This window comes from Lissotriton helveticus, chromosome 5_1 (genome assembly GCF_964261635.1).
Source record: "Lissotriton helveticus chromosome 5_1, aLisHel1.1, whole genome shotgun sequence".
NCBI classification, from domain to species: Eukaryota; Metazoa; Chordata; class Amphibia; order Caudata; family Salamandridae; genus Lissotriton; species Lissotriton helveticus.
The window spans coordinates 1,559,936,580-1,559,961,616 of NC_136065.1; the positions used below are offsets into that span (position 1 = coordinate 1,559,936,580).

The 25,037-nt window shown below is 46.2% G+C and overlaps 1 protein-coding gene across 1 annotated transcript in view; it reads left to right on the forward strand.

Moving 5' to 3' along the window:
- Positions 1–25,037, forward strand: part of ETNK2 (ethanolamine kinase 2) — a 325,147-nt gene that overhangs the window by 229,229 nt on the left and 70,881 nt on the right. Inside the window, exon 4 of the mRNA XM_078644659.1 lies at positions 9,708–9,850. Within this exon, the coding sequence (XP_078500785.1) occupies positions 9,708–9,850 (143 nt within the window). The remainder of the gene's footprint in view (positions 1–9,707; positions 9,851–25,037) is intronic.

The following is a 25,037-nucleotide window of genomic DNA, read 5'->3' on the forward strand; positions in this document are numbered from 1 at the left end:
CATGGGAAGGAAGGTTGTGTAGCCCCAGCCTGGTTTCCAAGAACCCGTATGAATATTCATTCATTCTGTGTCAGTCTAAAGATAAAGTCATAGAACGCCATTGTTCAGGGAAACTCTCCTTCTGCACCCAGGACTAGAACTAGGTAAAGGTTCAATCCTAAAAAGCTTGTTACAGTGTAGTGTAGGGGAGGTGATATAGGTGAAAGGGTATGAGGTTACCCGGGCCTATACTAGGGTACCTATATGAAACATAACAACAGATACAAACTGCTGCACACACAGGTACAAACCAACTCAGCCTGACATTGAGAGAGAGAGGGCTGCTGCACACTCTGGTACAAACCGACTCAGCCTGCAACTGAGAGGGCTGCTGCACACACAGGTACAAACTAACTCAGCCTGACATTGAGAGAGAGGGCTACAGCACACTCTGGTACAAACCGACTACGCCTGACACTGAGAGGGCTGCTGCACACACAGGTACAAACCAACTTGGCCTGACACTGAAAGGACTGCTGCACACACAGGGACAAACCAACCCAGCCTGACACTGAGAGGGCTGCTGCACACACAGGGACAAGCCAACTCAGCCTGACACTGAGACAGAAGGCTGGTGCACACTCTGGTACAAACAGACTCAGCCTGACACTGAGAGGGCTGCTTCACACACAGGTACAAACCAACTCAGCCTGACACTGAGAGGGCTGCTGCACAGCTGAGCACTGTGAAACTAAGTCTGACACTGAGAGGGCTGCTACACACACAGGGACATACTAGCTCACCCTGACACTGAAAGGGCTTCTGCACACACAGGGACAAACCAACTCAGCCTGTGTAGTGTAGGGGAGGTGATGTAGGTGAAAGGGTATGATGTTACCCGGGCCTATATTAGGATACCTATATGAAACATAACAACAGATACAAACCAACTAGCCTGCCACTAAGAGAGATGGCTGCTGCACACACAGGTACAAACCAACTCAGCCTGACATTGAGAGAGAGGGCTGCAGCACACTCTGGTACAAACCGACTCCGCCTGACACTGAGAGGGCTGCTGCACACACAGGTACAAACCAACTCGGCCTGACACTGAAAGGACTGCTGCACACACAGGTACAAACCAACTCAGCCTGACAGTGAGAGAGAGAGCTGCTACACACACAGGTACAAACCAACCCAGCCTGACATTGAGAGAGAGGGCTGCTGCACACACAGGGACAAACCAACTCAGCCTGACACTGAGAGGGCTGCTGCACACACAGGGACAAACCAACTCAGCCTGACACTGAAAGGGCTTCTGCACACACAGGGACAAACCAACTCAGCCTGACACCGAGAGGGCTGCTGCACACACAGGGACAAACCAACTCAGCCTGACACACACTGAAAGGACTACAGCACACAGGTACAAACCAACTCAGCCTGACACTGAGAGGGCTGCTGCACAGCTGAGCACTGAGAAACTAAGTCTGACACTGAGAGGGCTGCTACACACACAGGGACATACCAGCTCACCCTGACACTGAAAGGGCTTCTGCACACACAGGGACAAACCAACTCAGCCTGACACTGAGGGGGCTGCTGCACATACAGGGACACACCAACTCAGCCTGACACTGAAAGGACTGCTGCACACACAGGTACAAACCAACTAGCCTGACACTGAGGGAGAGGGCTGCTGCACACACATGGACAGACCAACTCAGCCTGACACTGATAGAGAGGGCTGCTGCACACACAGGTACAAACCAACTAGTCTGACACTGATAGAGACGGCTGCTGCACACACAGTGACAAACCAACTCAGCCTGACACTGAGAGGGCTGCTGCACACACAGGGACAAACCAACTCAGCCTGACACTGAGAGGGCTTCTGCACAGCCAAGCACTGAGAAACTAAGTCTGACACTGAGAGGGCTGCTACAGGACCCAGGTACAGACGAGCACAGCCTGACACTGGGCCAGATTTACTAACCATTCATGTAATACAACTTAGAAGAGATACCTTTATGCACAAAAACAATCCTTAGATGCATATGCCTCTTTCCATGTGTGCTGCAGACTGCAGCACACATGGATTGAGGAAGTAACAAGGAAAAATAAAGATATTTTCCCTTGTTACGCCAGTCTCGGGTAGGCATTCCATTCTGGCACAAATGCAGGTTTACAGACTTTAGTAAACTGGGTTTGCGTGAAAATCCGTGGGTGGATGCATGGAATGCAAATGCGCCACCCATGGAACACCTCCCCAATGCAAAGAAAGCAAGGCAGTGAATAGTGCTGCCTTGTGTTACTTTTCTTATCCACTAAACCATGCAAATCAGGCTTGGGTGGCTTAGTAAATCCCAAAATACATTTGGTATTAGGGCTGCTTCATAAAACTTGATGCATTCCCAATGCAAAATGTTGGTCAATCTGGGCCTGGGTGCCCTGGTGCAGAACCCAGGTATAGACAAATGCACACTGCAAGTGCATACGGCCTGCTGCACAACACGTACCCTCTTGGCCCATCTGACACCAGGTCATCTGACACCAAGTGACCTTCTGCAGAACCCAGGTACTGACAAATGGCAAGTACGGACAACTCACTCTGACACTGAGATTCCTGTTGGAATTAGTTCTTGTGTGTTTAAGCAAAAAAACATTCTATGTATTTATTCCAGTTTCTTTGTGGTAGATTTAATTAATAGGACTTAGGAGCGATCATTAGTGAGGCTGGATGTGAGTTCACGCAGATGGTTGTGAGTGTAACTGCTGAACAAGTGTAGATTATATATTGTTATATTGCAAGGGCATGTCTTTCAAAGAAGGAAAGGTTGTAATCTTTGAAATGATTTGTGGGCATTTTCAAGAAATGTATTTATTTGAAAAGTTTTATAGAGCGCAAAGAAGACCCAAAGGGGTATCAGAGCGCTGTACAGAGTTGGCGCCAGCAAGTATACAAAGCATAAAGAAGGTAAGTGAAGTTACAACCTGTGGGAAAACATTCAATAATAATGAGTAGGGTGTATCAGAGGTGCCATAGAGCGCTCCGAGTAAAACATCATACAATAGAAAGAACCAAGATGTGCAATGTGCATCAAGGAATTTTAACAAAAAGGAAACAAGCAAAGTCAACAGTTAATGAGCTATCGAGAACTAAAACAAAAAGTAGGTCAAAAACATATATTATAACATTGGAATGTTGGGTGCTCCATTGAAAACAATGGAGTGCTCCGGGCTTATAATGGCTGGTATAAGCCTGGAGCTCTAACATTCCAATGTTTCTTTGTTCACAGCTCTGGCTGTGAACAAAGGCTTCAGGGAGCCTGAGGGGATTCCAATCCCCACACGCTCCCATAAGGCTTTGGTTTTTTTTGTTAGAACATTCTGCCCTCTAGTGGCAGAATGTTCTAATAGCCTTATAGCCCTTCGTAGCTGGGCTATACCGGCTATTAAAGTCCCTCTCCCTTGCTAAAGGCGCTCGCCTTCGGCTCGGGCATTTAACTCTGGAGAGGCCTTTAATAGCCGGTATAGCCCTCTACGGCGGGCTATAAGGCTATAATATAAAATCAGTGAAAAATAATTCAAGATTTTAGTTATTTAACCAAACACACAAGCATGATCAACGCAGTAATGTCCGTTCATTAGTAGCCTTTTGACCAGTTTTTTAAAGGAAGTAGTGGAAGGATTGGATCTGATCTCGGATGGCAAGGAGTTCCAGATTCTCTGAGCAAGACCGGTGAACGCACGGCTGTATGATCTTTTCTTTTTGAATCTTGGAGGTTTCAAGAGATGTGTCGATGTACTTCTGAGGTTCCGGCTGGAGCCCGATAGTTCAAGCTTATCTGCTAGGTAGTATGGGGTATTGTGGTGTATGGCTTTATGAGTGTGATCAAATTTCCTCGAGCCCGTTAAAAGTCTGGCCGATGCGTTCAAGTTAGCTCTGAGTGGGGCCAAGCTAGCTTTGGGAAGTCCTGCTAGGGTCACCAGCCCATATTCCAATCTAGGGATATACAGTGATTGAACCGTCGGCCTGAGATCTTCGGGGAGTAGGAATGGTTTGATTTTCTTCAGTGTGTTGAGTTGGAAATTGGCTCCCCTAGTAGTAGCACTGATGTCAGGCTGAGTTGGTTTGTCCTTGTGTGTGCATGTTTAGGTGTTTATCCAAGGTGATACCTAAAGATTTGGCAGAGTCCACAACATGAGGTGTGCAGTTCAGAGGAGTTAGGTGTTTAATCCAGTCGAAGTAGGAGCTGAGTGATTAGGTGGGGTGATCAAAAGAAATTCAGTTTTGAGAGTATTTAGTGGGAGTTGGTTCTGAGCTAACCATTGTTGAGTTTGGGCAAGTGCAGTATTTAAAGTTTTTATGTCCTCTTGCTCGGAGATCTTCAGGTACAATTGTGTGTCATCCGCATGCATGTGGTATTGAATGTTCGCTCTGTTCAGAATGACCGCAAGAGGCTCCATAAATAGGTTGAAGAGAGTGGGCGAGATCGTAGAACCTTGGGGGACTCCAATCAGGACAGGGGTACTGGAAGCGAGGGAATGATTAACTTTGATCCTTTGCGTGCAGTTTTGAAGGAAGGAGGCAAACCAGTTTAGGACCGGGCCTGAAAATCCCATCCTATGTTGTAGGAGATCAATCAGGTTCCCATGTTTGATGGTATCGAAGGCTGAGGACAGGTCTAGAAGGATCAGGAGACATGGGACATTTTGGTCAAGGGCTTTCACGGCGTCATCAACAATGTGAGTTAGTGCCGTTTCAGTGCTGTGCCTAGCTCTGAATCTTGACTGACGAGGATCCAGGAGTTGATATTTCTAAATATGTTTGCGGAGCTGAGAATGTTCACATTTTTCAAGCAATTTAGCTAGAGTCATACTACTGGTGATGGGTCGAAAATTGTTTGGATCCGATAGGTCCGCCGTGGTCTTCTTAGGAATGGGAGTAACTTGCCCAACTTTTAGGCAGTCCGGAATCTTTCCCTGTAAGAGGGATTCATGAATGATCTTGGACCACAGAAGGAGAAAGGCTGAGATTAAATCTTTAAAGAGCTTGGCGGGTAGAGGATCACCAAAGTGGTTGGAGGGTTTGATGGATGCCGTGTTGCGAAGTGTCTCAGTGCAGTCTGGTAGGAGAAAACTGCTCCAAGAGGCGTTGTTTTTGAGAGAACTGCCCAAGGGCGAATATATTGTCATGAATTCTGGCACCTCCGTGGATCCTGCGGGTGGCATCTTGGATAAGGAAGTAGGGGTGGAAATACATAAATAGAGAATAAAGTAAAACATGCATGTGACTTAGAGAAGGTTGTGAATAGAGAAAGAAGGCATGCAAAGGATTAAATGGAAGGGCAATTTGGAGGAAGAAGGTAGTCAAAATATGGCCCTCTGGACATGCCAGATGCATAACTACTACTACGGAGTTATAAAGTGCCTCTGATATACAACCCATGTACATACAGACCCCCATGGCAGTCAGAGGATTGCTCTGCTTCTGGAGTGGAGACCCAAATCCTCTGTACATTCCAGATGCAGACTTCTTGGCTGTTTCGGGATGGTCCTTTGGCACACCACATGTGCTGATGACAAGAGAAGGGTGGCATTCTCAAGTGTGAGTGGTTTTCAAAAATGTCCTACAGACCACTGCTGTTGATAGGCTGGTAGCTGGTAGGGCAGCAGATAACTAAGTTAGATGTATGTCAAGCATGCCTTGCATGTGAATGGCTATAACACAGTTACACCCAGAACACCTACCTGAAAGACATGGGTATAAAGTTCTATTGACCAGAGAGCTCACTTGCCAATGGCTGCCTGGTAAAGTGGTGTATCTCTCTTTGACATAGGTCTCTTTTTTATCTCATCTTCTCTCTGTCTACTTCTACCTCTCAGTCTGTCTTGCTAGCGATACCTCGTACACTCTACCTTTCTATTTATTTGCTTCCCTCTATCTTACTTTTCACCTCACGTTCCTCTGCCTAATTTTGTCTTTTTGGCTTATTTCTCTTTTTCTATTCATCTTTCTCAACATCGCCTCTCTTACTCTCGATCTTTCTATCATGTTGTACCTCATCTTCCTCTTCTTCACCAGAGTCTAAATCTCAACCCCTCTCTCTACATCATTTCTTTATCTACTCCCTCTTACTAACTTAATGTCACCTCTTTGCAGCACCCTCTACCTCTTTTTCTGACTCACCATCTTTCTGGCTCATGTCTCTCTTTACTTCACCTCAAATCTACCTTGCCTCTATTTTCTACTTTCTCTCTCTTCATCTCACTCTCACCTATCTCTTTCTGTTCCAACTCATAATTCTCCCTACATTACCCCTCTCATGGGACTTCACTGCTCTGTTTCAATCTCACCCGCCCCCTTTACCATCCCTCCACCCACCTCACATTACTTTCAACTGTATCTCTTATTTACCTTACCTCTCTATTTCTCTTTCCACCTCTCCATACATAACCTTCCGCTATATTTTCCTCCCTCAATAATTACCTCATATGTCTCTACACTATCTCTCTCACTACCTAACTGCTCACGTTACCTCACCAACCATTCACTACCTCACCTCTACACCTCTTCTCACTTTCTACTTCTGATACCCCTAGACCACACCTCCACTTTATTTTATTTACCTCACGTTTGTCTCTACTTCCCTGTAGTATTGGTTACCAATTCCATGTTGTGTTTGGGTAGTCTCTTCAGGTTGACAACAAGTTTTACTGTGGTCTTGAGCCTGTCCATGTGCATCTGGGATAATGCTGGAACAAGAACTAGTGCATGACCTTCAGGTCAACCGCACGGTTGCAACCTGCTCCTAGACCATCAGCATACTTCAGAAATACTTTCCTTTCCTCCTTCTATTAGCATCAAAGATGTAGCCATAGTACTCACTTTGTTGAGACTAGACTACTGTAATGTGCTCTATCTTGACATTAACAAACCAGCAGAGACAACGCTGCAAATGGTATAGAATGCAGAGTGAGACTGAACTTAGGGGCCGATTATGATAGCGGTTTTCCGCATCCTCAGGGCCGGCGGAGGCCACCGCCGGCCCGGAGGATGCGGAAAAACCGCAGCGGAGCCTCAAAAGACTCACCGCCATATTAGGATGGCGGTGGGTCTGGGATTCCGTCCGCAGCCTTTCCGCCACGTTCGCCTTCCGACCGCGACGGAAAGGCTCTAACATGCCTGGCGGTGTCTATCAGACACCGCCAGCCATATTAGGATGGTGTGAATGACATGCTTTTCTGCGGTGGATTTTCCGCCGTGGAAAAGCATACGGTGTTTCACTTCGGGGGCCCGTTGCGGCCCCCCTGGGTGAAGGGGGAGTGGGGGGTGCACATGGGGGGTACCTATGGTAACCCCCTGCATTTGCGTGCACAAAGCGGCAGGCACCACGCGGTGCCTGCCGCTTTGTGCATGCAAATGCGTGGCATGCATTTTTAACATTGCGGCGGGTGCAGCTTGAAGCTACACCCGCCGCAATGTTAAAGATAGAGGATGTGCCCGCCACCCTGGCGGTCACATCCTAATCAGCTCGGAGGGAACGCCGCAGCCCATGCGGACGTTCCCTCCTCCTCAGGGGTCTAACTCCACTGGCTTCTTGTAAAATTTGCATTATGTTTAAGGTGCTTTGCATTGCTCACAAAGCCCTACACAACTCCGGCACGGAAGGAATAAGAATCATGTTTCAATGGTATTTTCCCATGAGGAAATTTCACTCGGCTGACCGGAACTTGGTCATTTTCCCCAGATTCTGTAAAACTAGATGGGATGCAAAGCCATTTTCAGTTGCAGCGGACAGTCTTTGGAACTCTCTCCCCCTTCACCTGACCTTGCTGAGCATCCTACACCCCCTTCAGCAGGGTGCTGAAAACCTGCCTCTTTACCCTTTCATAAGGTTCCATAGTCTACCTACAACACCATGCCAATCTCTTTGTCGGGTCCCTCTATCATGACTTCATTGGCATCTTGACACCCTTGGGCATATGTGCGCTCTATACAATGTATTCATTCATTCATCTGTGAATGCTGGTCCCACATGATCCCTGCCTTCTTGAATCTGACAGTGAGGTCCCTCGCACTCTTCAGTGCAGAATTTTGTCGTCGGGTGTTTTTTATGATAATTTGGTTATGTGCCACCACACAATGGCCTTCAAGTGCTGGGGAAACTGCAAGAAAGATATCACACACTACACAACATCAATTCCAGAGAGAGAGTGGAGCTTCAGTTGTGACAGCACTACCTCCACCACTGCGGGACCTCACTGGTGTAGTCTCACCACTCATAACGCTCCAACCAGTTTGATTAATCAGAATAAGATGTTACATCTACACGTACTTTGGCCTGTAACCCTACTCATAACCAGTGCTTAATTTGAGCCTGTAATTTCCAGAGTGCGGCACCAGTACTTATTTCTCAACACTGGCACTTAAGACAGTCCACCACACGGTGGCACAGTCTGTCTGCTTTAGAGATGGGCTCAACAACAGTGCTTAATAGTTCCATATACATTAAAAATAAATTCCCTATTCTTATTTTAACCCTGTTTTTTTAAGGCAATAGACAAATTCTGTGTTTTCAATGGAAGCAAGGCATTGCAAAACTATTCGTGACTACAAGAAAAACGATACTGGTACTAACTGTGATAGCAGAACATGTAGGAACAGGAAAATGGATAAAGGAAAATACAAATAACCACATCATTGTGTATAGTAATAATTGTCCCTCCATTAAGCAACTTTGTGCAAGTTGTGAAATCGAAGGGCATTTTTCCAGCGTATGAAGACAGAAAGGTAGAAATGCTAAAGTTAATTAGGTTACTGCTAGATCAAGTAAGGATGAGCTTACTATTTCAACATCAAACACTGAAGGTCCACACAGGTGTGCACTGAGCTTAGTAAAAGAAGTTGTTGATGCTGGCATCGGAACACACAACAAAGTTTTGTGTGAGATGACAGTAGGGGGATTAAGGCAAAAAGTAGAAGATTCTAGATCCCCATACACCACAGTAGGTCAAGAAACATGAAAAGTACATTTTGGGGAGCAGCTGGAGAGAGCTTAGACCTCCTGACTTACAACCTGAGAGCAACATAACATAATTTTATCCCATGTTAGGATACTGTTCCTTTATTTTGGAATTTAAAGGTTGGGGAACCATTGGAAAATTGTATATGGCCGAAAGAGGTCCACCAGTTCTTGGTCAGATCGACCAAATAATCCTGGGTGTGGTTCTAAACCCGAATAGTCTGCAACAGGTTTTATCGTTGGATGAATGTGATGGCCTTTGTACAAATATATAGTCCGCTCCCCTTTTTGAAAGTGTAACATATAATTCAGTTTTTTGTGATCACTAGGTTTTGATTGAGCTAAATTTGGGAAATAAATTAATTCAAAGTTGTTCTGAACAGGCCTCCTCAAAATATGTCTTGCCCAGCACTGCAAAAATCCATAAGAACACAGTGGCTCCACCAATACTTTAGAAGCAGTGGTATGTTAGGAATTTCCTCTTTCTTTTGGTAACCTGGTCTTCTGCATCCTTTAAAACATGGAAGTATACATAAGTTTTGTCTTCCACTATCTTTCAAGGCTTCATTTTTTCATATAAGGTTTCAATGTTGGTTTGAGTATATGTGAAGTTTCTTCTGTACTTAATGTTGACTTCCACTACTAAGTCAGACCGTGCTTTGGCACGGGATGGATTGAATTATTCTGTTCTGCCCTCAGGGTCCAAGCCAACATCCCAGCAATGGAGGTCCTGGAGCAAGAGCTGACATGGATGGAGTCGTACCTGCCCACACTTGGTTCCCCCATCGTGCTCTGCCACAACGACCTCTTATGCAAGAATGTAATTTACAACGAGACCAAAGGTATGGCTTGAAACTATCTCTGATTGAGTGCTCACTGAGGAGGTAGGCTTATTTTAAAAGTCTCAAGTACATGGAAATAAATCTGTGTTTAGGATTTTTTCATCCTAGGGTGACTGACAAGTTATCTGAAGTTAAAGGCAGCCCTCTCTACGTGAAGTGATTGACAGTGGGCTTCAAAGATATTTAAAACCTTCTTTTCATACACAAGAGCAACTGGATTAATTGAAGAGAGAAAGGTACGAACCTGTTCTAGGAAGAATGTACTCCCTGATACCTCTAGGGTATCCAAAGATATTGCAGTAGATGCCTCACTTACTATCTCGTGACATGCTGTATCATTGGCGCCTATCCCCTGGTAAGGTGGTACCACCAGGGCGGACTCAACCAAAGAAATTGGAGCTCCTAGATAAAATCTGGCTGGATAAGCATGGATCCAGAAGAATAGGTGAAAGTTAAAAATACCTACAGGTATACTAATAGTGTTTCTTTATTTGTAGTGTACCTGGGGTGTGGATAAACATGTTTTTGAGGGTTTTATTGAATCTAGCTGTTCAATTAACCCTACTACATACACACTAATACTATTTTAAGGTGCTACATGAAGTTGTTGTCCCGTAACAGTATCACTGGCCTCTATTCCTTGTTCTATTTGTGGGTGGTCAGAAAGGATTTTAAAAACTTTACAGATGCAATTTCTCATGCGAAATACATGCTTAGTGGTTAAATGTAGTGTAGACTGATCATGCACACACTCTGCTTACCCTTATTTGGTGTCTTTCGAGGGTCATGCGTGTCTGGTACATGATGATGTCCTAATGTCACACTCTTTTGGGGAAGAAAAATCATTTGATATACATTTCAAAAGGACTTTTTCGTATTCTAATAAACATATAGGTGATGGTTCCCAATTGTGGTTGCCTATAGTGAATGAGATTCCCATATGTAGATATTTTCCAATCAGGACTCAGAAAATGGCCACGTGTTCTTAGTGAGAGCATCCTGTTGGGTGATAGGGATGCACCCATCTGGTGAGCTACATTTCTTTAGCTGAATGTATAATTCAAAGCTCCTGCCAGTGATCACAACGGGGGAAAGGATATGGCCTAACGGCTAGAGCGGTCGACCGTAAAGCTGGGGAACCGGTTACGAGTCTCGGCAGGGACACTCAACATCCTATGATTTTGGGCAAATCACTTAGTCACCCCATGGCCAACAAAAATAAGAAAATTAAACTGTCCGTTTCTAACGCAACTGGTGCTCTTGTAAAGCACTCTGAAACCTTTGGGTTTAGTTCAAGCTACATAAAACTCCCCCCAAAAACAATTATTTTTAAATGATTTTCTATTTTGCCATGCTTTAATGTTTAGTTTGAATTTGCTTAGGTGATACACCCATCTAGCTGAGCTCCATTTCTTTAGCTGAGTGTATTTATAAAAGCTCCCGGCCGGATCACAACTAGTACTTATTTTGTATACCCCCATGATTTAATGTTTAGTTTGAATTTGCTTGGGGCTAGCAGTATATTTGAAACATTACCATCTCTCACGTACGCACTCATACTGAACCACATGTCTCATGTCACGATGCTTGGTTATGTTTATGGACACCATAATGCTCATCGGGCCCATTCTGGACCCATAGTACATTTTAAAGCTTCGGCCATTCCCAATATGTACTCTGTATTATGTCTATGTACATGTGAAGACAACCCCCAGGGTATGTCATTATTTTGCTTAGCATTGCACAGCATCCATGTGGATCACATGGGTGTTATCATGGGAACCGCCGTGAAGGAATTACTCCATCCGTGTCTCCTCTTTTATTCCGCATTCCATTTGAGTCCAATTTAACCAAGTTTCCTTCTTACTTCGTCAAGGATATGACACCACCCGTACACCTATGTGTTATCGCCTTCCAGACCGCTTGCAAGCACTGGTATGGGCTCAGCATCCAGTTTTTACGAGTTCAGCGCTGGTTGTGGGCAGCGTTGCAGATAATGCGTTTGTGCTCCGTGGCCATTGGAATGCTGGGAGTTGGAGTTTGGTTTAACTCCAGAGTGTCTAGCTGTGGGTAGGGTTAGTGGTGGGAGTAAACACTTTCCTGGTTTTGGTGCTCCATCGGATGCCCAGATAGTATTGTAATATTTATCTGGTCTTCCCATTGCATTTTATTTAATTTGGGAAGTATGCTCTCACAAATTTTATAGTAGTGTCTTTCACCTTTGTTTTTATTGACTTTATTTTTTGGTAACCTCCTGGGAATCTATATACGTAGTGTATAAGTCTGTTGGCTCCTTTTTAATATATTCATATAGAGTCATGTGATTATGGTCAAAATAGACCGTAGTTTGATGCCTTCTCAACTCATATTATTCTATGCGTACTCTTACACTTGCATTTGGGTCACCATATTCAATCTCAATGTGTGCTGGTTCTTATCTTCTAGGTGGTATGCCCCTGGCGGTTCTCCCAGGGTTCGGTGGTGATACCCTAATGTCCTGTATTAGACGCAGTGTAGTCATAAGAGTATTGCTCATCTATGTCTATTACGGTGGGTAGGCAGACACTCATTAACCCCTTCGAAAGAGGAGGGTTTGGAGCACCCGACTTTTACTTGTACTATCTGATGGCACAGGCGCATTACACTTATTTTTGGTATCACCCGGACGTGTGCCTACAATTCCTGAAGCCTAAGCACACACAGGCCCGCCCCTATCCGCTCTCTACTATCCTCCTGCTCGGGCTTAGGAGAACACCGGCTGAGATCCATACACTACAAACCACAAGCTGGTCTTGGGGGCGTTTGCGTGAATACCTGTGGATGACTGGCTGTACTCCCCGCATTTGCTGGTTCTGAATAATCCCTGGATACCTCCCAGGGCTGAAATACTGACGCAGCATGCACTCACACGTTGTCAGATAAAAAATATGGGGGGCATGTTCAGAGACGGTCACTTGCGCACAGTAGCAGACTTGACAGGCTATCGGTACATAACCACACTAGACCGTTTGCTCGTGCACAGAACGCGAATGGCACGGGTCACTGCACTACACCCTGAGACAGAGGAACCTCCTGCACTCCCCCCACTTACAACAATTATTACTACACCTGATGGTGCACACTTTGGGGCCTATTAGGATGACGGGCGGGCTTTGTCCGCCCGTCATCCTACCGGGGTTTGGGAATGCCCGCCATAAGGGCGGGGGTCCCGTGGGGGGTATTAGGATGTGCCTGCCACAATGGCGGGCACATCCTGTATTTTTAGCTTTGTGGCGGGCGGTGCTCTCTGCACCACCCGCCACAATGCTAAAAATGCATTAATGCATTTGCATAGACAAAGCGTCAGGCACCGCGCAGTGCCTGCTGCTTTGTTTCACAGGTAAACCCCCGTGTGCACCCCCCACCTCTCCTTCACTCTGGGGGCCTGCAGGGGCCCCCCGGAGTGAAGACCGCATGCCTTTCCGTGGCGGCATCGCCCCCGCGGAAAGGCATCTAAACAAGCCCATCATAATATGGCTGGCGGTGTCTGTTAGACACCGCCACCATATTAAACCTTTCCCGCCCCGGTCACAAGGCGACCAGGGCGGAAAAGCGGCGGACGGTGTTTCCGTTGACCGCGGTCCCCCCCGGCATCCTAATATGGTGGGGGGGAATTCAGGTGCGGATGGCGGGCAGATTGCCCCCGCCAGGCTGGCGGTGGCTATCACCAGCCTGGTGGGGGCAATCCGCCCGCCATCCTAATGGGCCCCTTAGTCTCCAGACTATATCATCAGGCGCAGGCACTCCGACCAATGATGAGAGGTGGCGCGCGCGGTCTGGGAGGGAGACCTAGCGCAGCCCAAGACAGACAAGATGTGAGCCTATTGTTAAGAGCAGACACGCTTAGTGTCAAATAATTATAAACATACGCTTTTGCACTTTAAGTACCTGCATAGAATCTATGTCACCCCCGTGTTGCTCACAAAGATGGATCGTAAGAGGTCGGATAGCTGCCAGAGATGTGCGATGGCGCATGCTGACTTTATTCATTTGGCATGGAACTGCTCTTCTGTTCTGGCATTTTGGGAGATGGTGTTTGGGCATCGAGAACAAATGGTCTAGACTGAGCTTCCCCGCACACTCCTGCTGGCCTTACTGGGGTATGTACTCCATTTGAGTCTGTGGGTTAGGCGCTTCACCGCAATTGCATTGTTGCTAGCTAAGTGACAGGTTTCCCTAAATAGGGGAGGAGCCAACAGAGGATGGTGGTTGATTTTTTGCATGTGAAAGTGTTCCTATGCTCATTATTGCATGTTCTGGACTCCTAAAGTTAGGAGTCCTAACTTTACTACTACTATACTGGGAAGAATCCTAATTTTAAGACTTTCGGTATCCACAGAAGGCATTTAGGAGTCCTAAAGTTAGGACTCCTAGCTTCTGTGAATACCGAAATGAGTAAGTGCATTCTGTGAATACCAAAATGAGTAAGTGCCTTCTGTGAATACCAAAATGGTAGTAAGATTAGGATTTTGTCTTAAGTTAGTTCTGTGAATCGGGCCCACAGTCTTTAGTTGCTTTGATGAGTGGGCAGATATTCCACTGTCCACAGGGGTAGTGGCGGTTACTTCGGGTAAGTTCCACATGATATGGAGTGTTTGACTGGTGGCCTCCTGTTTAGGGCTTGTGTGTATCAATAGGTGCTTTAACGAACTCCCTCTTCTAAAGGCAAAAATAGGTCTTTCAAAATCCAGGGACGCTGAAGTCAAGATTTTCCACTGTCGTAAAATACGTTTTTTTATTTGATTTTAATGTGTTCCAATAGTGGTGACACACAAAAGTCAATCGTTGTCTGGTCTCTCATAAGAATGTAACAAGGAGTCCCTCTGATTGTTTCTTGCTCTCTCCTTCACTTTTATTTATAAAGTAACGTGGATATTGTTTGTCCTCCAGCTTCTATGTTAGTAGAGCTCCATGGCCGTCGTAGGTGGATTTCTCTGTATAGTTTCTACGTAGGTTAAAGAAACTGGCCGACTGGCAAATTGTCTCTTAAGGCCTTGGGGTGGAAGCTGTTGTACTGGAGCAGGTTGTTGGTATCCATCGGTTTATAGGAAACTTCAGTTTTCAGGTGGTTGTGATCTGCCCAGAGCCTGAGTTACAGGAAAGTGATTGATTCCATGCTCGTGGTCATAATGAATCTCAGGAAAATGTCTCTTAAGTCGAGCCACTCCAAGAAGTCATGAGCATCCATCTACCCCTCTCTTCAGAGGACCAGAACATCATTGTTGAATCTCTTCCATAGTTTTATGTTATTGATGAAGGGGTTTGTGTTGTTGTATATCTTCTTCTGTTCAAAATCATGGACATACAGACAGGCTATACTTGGGGCTCATGTACTGCGCCTTGATATTCCGTGTGTCTGTAGACTGAAGCTGTCTTCCAATTGGAAGTTGTTTCTTGTCAGTGCCATGTGTGCGCAGCCCAAAACGAAGCTCTTTGATGTTATAGAGTTCCATTCAGTCTCTCCTTTCTGATAGATACATCTGCCGTGTGGATTCCTCACCTTGTGAATATCCCCTTGCGTCAGCAACATTCGGAAATTCTTTTTGTAGCTTCGCGCCTACGTGGACTTGGACGTCATAGAGGCACGGCATCGCTCGCGACTCCGCTGACGTCACCGACGCCTACAATAGGCCCACGCCGGCGTGATGACATCAGTTCCCTTTTTTCCGCGTCGTCGACGCTAACGGTTTCGGGATACTCTGTAGCTTATAGTATATTGTTACTTTATTTACTCTATTCTCCATTCTCTGAACCTTTTGCTCGATTATCATGTCGACAAAGAAAACGGGGTTTAAACCTTGTAGAGAGTGTGGGAAGATGATGTCAGTTACGGACCCTCACCAAGACTGCATCTGGTGCTTGAGTTCGGATCACGACGTTGACGAGTGTTCATCATGTCAGAAGATGAATCCGAAGGCTCTTCGAGAAAGAGAATCAAAACTTCTTGTGGCTAAACTGAAGGCGAGTAAAGTTAAAAGATCCTCGAAGCACTCGAAGAGATCGAAGTCGAGATCCAGGTCGAGGTCTCGAGAGGCGTCGGCCTCGAAGTCTTCGTCTGATCACGCTTCCGGTTCTCGTAAGAAGCATAAGAAAAGGAGGCATGAATCCCGCCATCATTCAGGTGATAAGTCTGGTTCTAGATCGAAGTCTCCCAAGAGGATGAAATCGAAGGTAATTCCTCCGCAAGTGTCGGATCAAGAAGGTGAGGCTTCGCCTTCGGAGTCGATGGTCCATTCTCCGACTCCGGTTCCGGATCCGACGCCGGCTTCGTCTCCGACTCCGTCTCCGGCTCCAGGTGACACCGATGGAGTTCCTATTGAGGAGGAAACTTCGAATCCTGTTGTAGAAACAGATTCTAACCTACCTCGAGATCAGCCTGAACATCCACCATTCCCGACTCCAGGTCAGGACCCCTCTGCGTTTTTGAACGCAATGTATGGTGTGTTCTCAAGATCGTGGTACCCCTCTGGAGCACCTTCGGGTCCCATGGGTCCTATGGCTTTCAATTTGGGTGTTCCTCACTCATATGCTCCAGCACCCTTCATGCCATATATGCCAGCCCCGACCCCGCTGTGGCAGTACCAAGCTCCACCGAGGTCGACGTCGGTATCGACGCCGGCTCGGCCGAAGTCGACGACTCCGGCTCCGACGTCGCCGGTTCCTAGCAAATCTATGGAACAACCTTCCAAGCCCTCGGATTCGATTCCGAAGTCAGCTCCGGCGCCGTCGGATTCGGCGCGGGATTCGACTGCACTTCGAGTTAAAATGAGATCTCGAAGAGAAGCTCAACGTCTTCTTGATGAACAGAGAGTTGGTGATTCTTCTTCTGAAGTGGAGGAAGGTGAGCTGGAGGGGAGTTATTTTGAGGACCTAGCAGAGGCGAGTGGTCTCGAATTTTCCCCAGAGTGGTCTTACCTTCAGGACCTGATACACCCTCCAGAGATGTTCAACCTTATCATGTTGTCATGAGGAAGGCAGCAGGACTTTTGGGTTTGACTTTGCCTACTGTCGAATTTAAGTCAAACTTACTGACTGAGGTCCCTCATTCTCCAAATTCGGCAGTGGAGCCTTTACTGCCATTTAATGATGCTTTAACGTATCCCATTATGGAGGTATGGAAGAAACCTTTTTCTGCTCCTGCAGTTTCAAAAAATGTGGCTAGGAGATATAGAGTGGCTCCTGAGGATCCTGTTTTCTTGTCTTCTCATCCTTCTCCTGAGAGTTTGGTAATTCAGGCCGCTTGTTCTAAAAAGTCAGTTGGTGCTTTTCCGCAGGTGCCTGGTGACAAAGAGGCCAAGAAACAGGATCAAGTTGCAAAAAAGACTTTTTCTTCAGCTAGTATGGCATTGAAGTCTTCTAATGCCACTTGCCTTATGGATAGATATATTCATGCTCTTATGGACTCTATGCGTTCATTAATCCCTAAGGTTCCTGAGGATAGCAGAAAAGACTTTGAAGAAGCTTTGTCTGATTCTCAGGCGGCAGCCCGTCAGGTCATTCAAAGTGGGCTTGATACTACGGATTCTGTGGCAAGGATCATGGGCACGGCGGTGGCCACGAGGCGTTCAGCCTGGTTGAAGTCGTCTGATTTTTCATCTGATGTACAATCTGCTCTATTGGATTTACCTTTCGATGGTGAAGGGCTCTTTGGAAGGAAAGCAGACACTGCCTTGGAGAGATTCAAGGACAGCAGAGCAACTGCTAGATCTCTTGGCCTTCAGGTCAGGGGTTCTACGACCAGGAAATTTAGAGGTTTTGGCCGTTCTTCCTTTCGTACATTTAGACAAGGTCAGCAGCAGCAACAACAACAGCAGCAGCAGAATACCTTGTATAGATCATACAGGGGAAAACAGAGGGCACGTCCTCGAGGACGTCAAGCCTCCTCATCTTCCACTTCTTCCAACCCCCCAACCACAGAAAAGCAGCCCTAGATCCGCCATTCAGGATCATGTAGGCCCAGTGGGGGGTCGGCTTACCCATTTTCTACAGGATTGGGAATCGGTTACATCAGATCTTTGGGTTCTCAATCTCGTAGAAAATGGGTATGCTCTTCCCTTTCGGGAATTCCCTCCCAATTACCCTCCTTGCCAGGGGTATTGCTCAGAGGAACATCTGTTACTCCTTCAGGAGGAAGTCCAAACTCTATTGAGAAAAGGTGCGATAGAGGTGGTCCCAGAGCAGGAAAGGGGTCAGGGATGCTACTCCCAGTATTTCCTGATTCCCAAGAAGGATGGCAGACTTCGTCCAATCCTGGATCTCAGGATCTTGAATTTTTATCTGAAACAGGAAAAATTCAAGATGCTCACCCTTGCTCAGGTTCTTCAGGCGCTGCTGGAAGAAGACTGGATGGTGTCACTCGACTTGCAGGATGCGTATTTTCATATTCCAATCCTGAAGTCGCACAGGAGGTATCTCCGTTTTACGGTGGGATTGCAGCACTACCAGTTTGCGGTCCTTCCGTTTGGACTTACTACTGCGCCTCGGGTCTTCACCAAGGTGATGGCAGTGGTGGCGGCGTGTCTCAGAAGATCAGGGATTCCTGTATTCCAGTATCTGGACGACTGGCTGATCAAAGCGCAGTCGTCAGAGGCTGTGCTTCATCATCTGCGAGAGACAACCCAGTTGTTGTACAGGTTGGGTTTTTCGATAAACGTACCCAAGTCTCACCTGGTGCCCTCCCAGCGCAACCTGTTCATAGGTGCTGTACTGGACACAACTGTATGTCGTGCATTCCCTCCACCTCAAAGGATTCGCGACATACAGGAAATGATTCCTTTATTTTACAATGGAGCGGTCGTTCCAGTCCTGAAGGTCCTTCGCCTGCTCGGTCTGATGGCTTCTTGCATTCTGTTGGTCAACCATGCACGCTGGCACATGAAGGCACTCCAGTGGTGCCTCCGCAGGCAGTGGTATCAGCACAACGGAGATCTCAGGGAGTCTGTGAGGATCTCCAGAGAAGCTGCGGCGGATCTGTCTTGGTGGAGCGTGGAAGGCAATCTGTCTCAAGGAAAGCCCTTTCATCTGCCTCCATCAGTTGCCACAGTGATCACGGATGCATCCACTCTAGGGTGGGGTGCTCATCTGGGGGATCTGGAGGTCAAGGGCCTTTGGTCTCCAGAGGAAAGGTTGCTTCACATCAACCTTCTGGAATTGCGGGCGATTCGTTTGGCGCTCAAGGCCTTCCTCCCTTCCCTTCGCGGTCGTTCGGTCCAGGTCATGACGGACAACACGACCGCGATGTGGTACATCAACAAGCAGGGAGGAGTGGGGTCGCAGTGTCTCTGCAGAGAGGCTCTGCGTCTCAGGTCCTGGGTTTAGGACCATCAGATTTGTCTGATGGCAAATCATCTGGCCGGAGTTCTGAACGTTCGTGCAGGAGTTCTCAGTCGGCAGTTCTCTGCCGATCACGAGTGGAGGCTTCACCCGGAGGTTGTTCACGACATCTTTCAGATGTGGGGGACTCCTCGGGTGGACCTATTCGCCACTCACGAGAACGCTCATTGCCTGTCATTCTGCAGTCTCCAGTATCCGATGCAAGGAGCTTTGGGGGACGCGTTTCAGTTGAGTTGGAGCTCACAACTCCTTTACTCGTTTCCTCCCATACCTTTGATTCCTCGGGTTCTGAGGAAGATTCGCCAAGACCGGGCCCAAGTCATATTGGTCGCTCCAGACTGGCCAAGAAGGGTGTGGTATACAGATCTTCTCCACCTCTCCTCTCACCCGCCGCTCCGTCTCCCTCTCAGGGCAGATCTCCTCTCTCAGATGGAGGGGCAGGTTCTACACCCCCACCTCCAGACATTACACCTTCATGCCTGGAGATTGAACGGGGCAACCTGATTTATTTTTCCCTCCCGCCTGACGTTGTGGATGTCATCTTGTCAGCCAGGCGTGACTCCACTAAGTCCATCTATTCTCATAGATGGTCGAAATTTGTCACGTGGTGTGGGGAAAGGTCTGTTGACCCTTTAAAAGCCCATTTGTCTAATGTTCTCCAGTTTGCCCTTTCTCTGGCACAGCAGGGGCTTGCTGTTGCCACTGTGAAGGGTTATCTTTCTGCGCTGTCGGCTTTTATCTGTTTGCCTGACTAGCCTTCTCTTTTTAAATCTCCTGTTGTCTTAAGGTTTTTGAAGGGCCTTGTAAATAAGTTCCCTCCTACTCCTTTTATTGTGCCTCAGTGGGACTTAAATCTTGTATTGACCTTTTTGATGGGTGCTCCCTTTGAGCCTCTTCACAAATGTCCCATGAGGCTTCTTACTCTTAAAACAGTCTTCCTTGTTGCAATAACCTCGGCAAGGAGGGTAAGTGAGCTTCAAGCTCTTGGTTACAAGCCCCCTTTCTTGACCATTCATGCTGATCGAATGGTTCTCAGGACCAGGGCTGCTTTTCTGCCTAAGGTGGTAACTCCTTTCCATCTAGGACAGTCTATTACCCTACCTGCCTTCTATCCTCCCCCTCACCCTTCTAAGGAGGAAGAGAGACTGCACCATCTGGACCCTAAGAGGGCGGTGTCCTTTTACTTGGACAGATCCAAGGACTTTTGTTTGGAAGACCAGCTCTTCGTTGGATTTGCTGGCTGCAAGAAAGGAAGAGCGGTCCATAAAATAACTTTATCGAGATGGATCGTCCTCTGCATAAAGATCTGCTACTCTTTGGCCGGTAAGGAACCACCAGAGGGTATAAGGGCTCATTCTACTAGAGCTAAGTCGTCAACCTCTGCATTGGCTAGAGGTGTGCCTGTTGAGGATATTTGTAGAGCGGCAACTTGGTCTTCCCTCCACACTTTCGCGAAGCATTACTGCTTGGATTCCGAGGTGAGGAGGGACAGTCATTTTGCACGCTCTGTCCTTCAGGATTTCCTGGTCTAGAAGAGTGGACACCCTCCTCCGGGAGTGGGGACTGCTGTGGGACTCTATTCACAAGGTGAGGAATCCACACGGCAGATATATCTATCAGAAGAACAAGTTACTTACCTTCGGTACCGCTTTTTCTGGTAGATACTATATCTGCCTGTGGATTCCTCACTGACCCACCCGCCTCCCCGTTGTCCACTCTTCTTTACCAGAGTTATTGTAATGTAATGTATTTATTGTTTGTTGTCAGGGAATGTTTCAATAGCTTTCCTGCTTTTGCTTCACACTGTGTGTTTTGCCTTTACTATTGTGTACTGTGTATACTGTATACATTTCTACTGTCATTGGTCCGTCCGTGTGTCTCGATGGCACGGAAAAAAGGGCGGAACTGATGTCATCACGCCGGCGTGGGCCTATTGTAGGCGTCGGTGACGTCAGCGGAGTCGCGAGCGATGCCGTGCCTCTATGCCGTGCCTCTATGCCGTGCCAAGTCCACGTCGGCGCGAAGCTACAAAAAGAATTTCCGAATGTTGCTGACGCAAGGGGATATTCACAAGGTGAGGAATCCACAGGCAGATATAGTATCTACCAGAAAAAGCATTACCGAAGGTAAGTAACTTGTTCATTAGGGCCTCTAGCACCTCAAGTGAAGCTTCTTGAGGTATGCTTGTGTAGAGGGCCTCCATGTCCAAAGTGACAAATAAGTCTGTGTCTGAGTTGAACGTGATGTCCTGCAGCATAACCAGAATGGCCTTGTTGTCTTTTATGTAAGAAGGCATCTTGCCTGCTAGGGGTCTCCAAAAACGGACTGTGAATTTTGAAAGGGGCTCCAATATGGAGCCGGTGCCTGAGACTATCGGTCGAGGTTGATCCCTTTATGAATTTTTGGGAATATGTAAAAGTGTGGGACTTTAGGTCTACATTCAATTAGCAACTCCGCTTCCTTTGTAGTTAATCATTCATTTTCTTTTGCTTCATTCACCATATACCGTATGTCATCTGCAATCTCTTTTGTCAATGTTTTGTAGTTCCTTGGTTCTCCGAGGGCCCTGAGGCATTCAGTGCGATAATTCTCTTTTGGGAGGACTACAATTGCTGCGCCTTTGTCGGATGGTTTTATAACTATGGTGTGCATGCTGTCAAGTTCCCTACTGCCTCATGTTCTGTTTTACTCAGGTTGTTGAACATACATGTGTTCTGGTCTTTGAGTTCGTTGATGTAGAGGGCTACTGCTTTTTCAAATATCAGTCCCACTAGGCGCATGGTGCTGCATGGTGGGTTAAACTATGATTTCCTTCTTAGGCCTGTGTTTGTATTTTCATCTGTAGATAGTGAGGCTTGGTCTTTGTAATGGACAGATAGATGTACTCAGCAAAATAACTCAGCCAGTCCCACTCTCAAAGTGAAGAGGTCCGGTTGTGGTGTAGGGACGAAACACAGTCCTTTGCTGAGTAATATTCACTGGACATCTGAGAAAGTCACTGTGCTCTGGTTCACTATTCCTGTATGGTTCTGCTGGTCCCGGGTTGGGGCTCGTGTTTCGAATCCCCTTGCGGTTGTACCTGCTACTGCACTTTCTGGCTTCTTCTTCTTCCTCTTCCTCTTCACCGATTTTGGCCTCTCCCTGAAGAAGGAGCAGAGAAAGGTAGTCATGGGTATCTTCATTTTGTTGGTTGGAAAGGAGCTCGGAAACATGGTACCACCCATATGATTGTGGTTGAAACTGTACAGGTTGAGGGCAAAAGCCTTTATTTCCGTGTGATGACCACCTTGGTTGCGCTGGATACTCTCACTTGATGGGTCCCTGGAACATTTCTTTGATCCTGTGCATTCGGTATTTAGGAAGTCAGAAGCATCAGAATCCTTTGGTCTATAATCAGGTTTAGAGTATGTAAAGGTGCAGTCAAAGGTTAATCATTTGAGGTCATTCTGGAACATATATTTATTTTTGCTTGTGTCAAGTACTCTTTATGTTCATTAATCATTTTATTCTCTTAAAGTTTCTTTTTGAACTTTGCCATTGTCAGTGAATGATATACCCTGGGGGGTTTCGTCAGATGTACGTAGACATAATACAGAGTACATATTGGTTGTGGCTGGAGCCTTAAAAGGTACTGTGATTCTGGATTGGGCCAGATGAGCATTATGGCTTCTACAAACTTAACCAAGCATCGTGATACGAGATATGTGGTTCCGTATGAGTGAGTAAGTGAGCAATGTTAATGTTTGAAATATACTGCTAGCCCCAAAGAAATTCAAACTAAACATTAAATCATGGCGGCATACGAAATAATTACCAGTTGTGACCTCTTGCGGGACCTTTAAACTATACACTCAGCTAAAGAAATTGAGCTCAGCTAGATGGGTGCATAACCTAAGCAAATTTAAACTAAACATTAAAGCATGGTGGCATACAAAATAATTACCAGGTGTGACCACTGGTGGGAGATTTGAACTATACATTGAACTAAAGAATTTGAGCTTAGTCCGATTGGTGCATCACCCAAGCAAATTCAAGCTAAACATTAAAGCATGGCAGCTTAGGAAATAATGACCAGTTCTGACTTCTGACAGGAGCTCTGAACTATACACTCAGCTAAAGAAATTGAGCTCAGCCAAATGGGTGCATCACCTATAACAAAACAGGATTCTGTCACCAAGAACATGTTGCCAATAAAGATTTTATGACCTGCATGAAGTGAGTGAGACACACAATGAAGGGACAGTAATATTGTACAGCCACACTGAATTATTTTTCCATGTCCCGATTGGACCATATCTAGATATGGGAATCTCATTCCCTATAGGCAACCACAATTGGGAACCATCACCTATATGTTTGCTAGAAAAGGAAAAAGTCCTTTTGAAATATATCAAATGATTTTTCCTCCCCCTGAAAGAGTATGACAATAGGACACCAGTCCGCGCCAGGCCACATGACCCTTGAAAGACTCAAAATAAAGGTAAGCAGAGTGTGTGCATGATCAGTCTACAATACACTTACCCACTAAGCATGTATTTTGAATGAGACATTTCATCTGCATGAAAAGTCTTATAAATCCTTTCTGACCGCCCACAAATAGAACAAGGAATAGAGGCCAATGATGCTGCTATGGGACACAACCTTCACATACCACCTTATTATAGTCTTTTCCAAGTTTTTAACCTAGGAAAATCATCCTAAATTAGGAGCAGTAAAGTTCTGATCCTGAGACGGATATGGACAAGGAAAGCACTACACATCCTTACAGAATTCAGCTTGGGACAACAGATTATGCTAAAGTATGATACAGTATACTTCTGGATCCATCTTAAACCTCGCTGACCCACACTTTTTGTCTCTCAGCTATTCCCCAAGACAGAAGACCAAGACAGGTGAGAGCCTTAGGCCTCACTAGTGTGCATGGTATGCACGTGTCGCAAGGCAGGGATACTTTAAATAGTCCTGACAAAGGCCCCAGACCCAGATGGGCTGCTAGTCTGGGCGAAACATGTTATTTTTATGTAGTAGGGTAAATTGAACAACTCAATAAAAAACCTAAAAAATCCATTTTATCTATACCCAGGTACCCTACAAATAAAGGAACACTTGGGTATACCAGTAGGTATTTTTAACTCTCCACTTTTCTTCTGGATTTCTGTCTTTCCAGACAGATTTTATCTAGTAACTTTCATTTTTTTAGTTGAGTCTGCCCTGGTGGTACCACACTACCAGGGTGTGGATAGGCGCTGGATGAAGCATGTCGCATTAAAGTGAGTGAGGAGTCTACTCCAATATCTTTGGATTCCCTAGACGTAATAGGGAGTAAATTCTTCATTGAACAGCACCTTTCTCTCTTCAATTAGTCCATTTGCTCTTGTGTATGAAAATGCTCTTTAGGAGAATGCAACTCTCCATTCTGGTGAAGAATATTTAAAACCTTCAACACAATGAATCACAGTATTCATTATAGAGTTCGATAGTGATTAACAGACTCTCTCTCTTTTGCATGTTCTTCATGGAAGATTGAAACAATGCCCCATTTTACAGACCATGCTTGAGGTGATGCTACACTCACTGAAACATGTATGTTGAAAACATTCCACGAAAGGAAATAAAGGAGACAATTATTCAATTACTATTTGCTGTACAGCACATTCATTGGCGCAAATTCTACTGTGGCTATTGCTTAAATGTGAATTGAACACCTAAGTCACTGGAATTGTTCACTTCACTAAGCCACCCACTGTATGATACTTGCACTCACACCCTTCCTGCGCCACTCACGCTGTTTTTCCTACCACTTGCATCGCCATCT